Genomic DNA, 892 nt, shown 5'->3' with positions numbered 1-892 from the left:
GCATGTACCACAAAATTCATCTATATTTACATATCAAATATCTAAACTTTGCTTTTCTACATCCATACAACCCTTAATGACATACACTTTTTCATGTAAAAGCAAGATGTCATATATCATATATGTAAAAATTAAATTTTAGAAAATGTAAATCTTCCAAAATCTTACATTTAATCTTCTTCTTCTTCTTCTAACTCATTATGTTGTGATTAGGAAAGGGGAAGAATACTGATGAAGCTTGCGGATTTGATTGATGAACATACAGAGGAACTGGCGAGTCTGGAGTCATTAGATTCCGGAAAACTTTTTCATCTTAATAAGATGCTGGATATTCCGAGTACCGCTGACTCAATTCGTTATTATGCTGGAGCAGCAGACAAGATTCATGGCGAGACGTCAAAGTGTTCTCGAGAGTTTCATGGATATACGTTGAAGGAGCCTGTAGGTGTGGTTGGGCTCATCATACCTTGGAATTTTCCTTCTATTATGTTCTTCGCTAAGGCTGCGCCGGCTTTGGCGGCTGGCTGCACTGTGATTGTCAAGCCCGCCGAGCAGACGCCGCTCACCGCTCTCTATTATGCGAAATTGGCAAAGGAGGTGAGGGTTTTTCATTCATACCTTCCAATTTATATGTATTTACATATGCAAAATTATGAAAATTTTACTTTTTTTACATGAAAAACAGCGTCATTTTAATTTTTAAAAAGTGAAATACATATTTTCATGTATAGGTAAAGTGACTGGTATATAAAAATTGAAGTTTGAGTGTTCCATGTGTAAGTTGATAGAACTTGAGTGGTAGAAATGGAATTCAAAATTTTTTTTTTTTTTTTTTTTTTTTTTTTTTTCATTTTGTTTTGTTGTTTGAAGTATGGCATGTTTGGGCTTTTTA

The 892-nt window shown here is 34.4% G+C and overlaps 1 protein-coding gene across 1 annotated transcript; it reads left to right on the top strand.

The window, feature by feature from the left end:
- Positions 1-155: 155 nt before the first annotated feature.
- On the top strand, positions 156-597 carry LOC110037994 (aldehyde dehydrogenase family 2 member C4-like; the record flags this gene model as incomplete). Its single annotated transcript, XM_020742750.1, has 1 exon — positions 156-597. A coding segment is annotated over exon 1 (366 nt), but the record flags the coding sequence as incomplete, so codon positions are not given.
- Between the last annotated feature and the right edge of the window lie 295 nt (positions 598-892).

The sequence above is a fragment of the Phalaenopsis equestris genome, unplaced genomic scaffold (genome assembly GCF_001263595.1).
Source record: "Phalaenopsis equestris unplaced genomic scaffold, ASM126359v1 Scaffold228779, whole genome shotgun sequence".
Lineage (NCBI taxonomy): Eukaryota > Viridiplantae > Streptophyta > Magnoliopsida > Asparagales > Orchidaceae > Phalaenopsis > Phalaenopsis equestris.
Note: the sequence above shows the minus strand (reverse complement) of the source record. Positions and strands in the feature narration are given on the sequence as shown.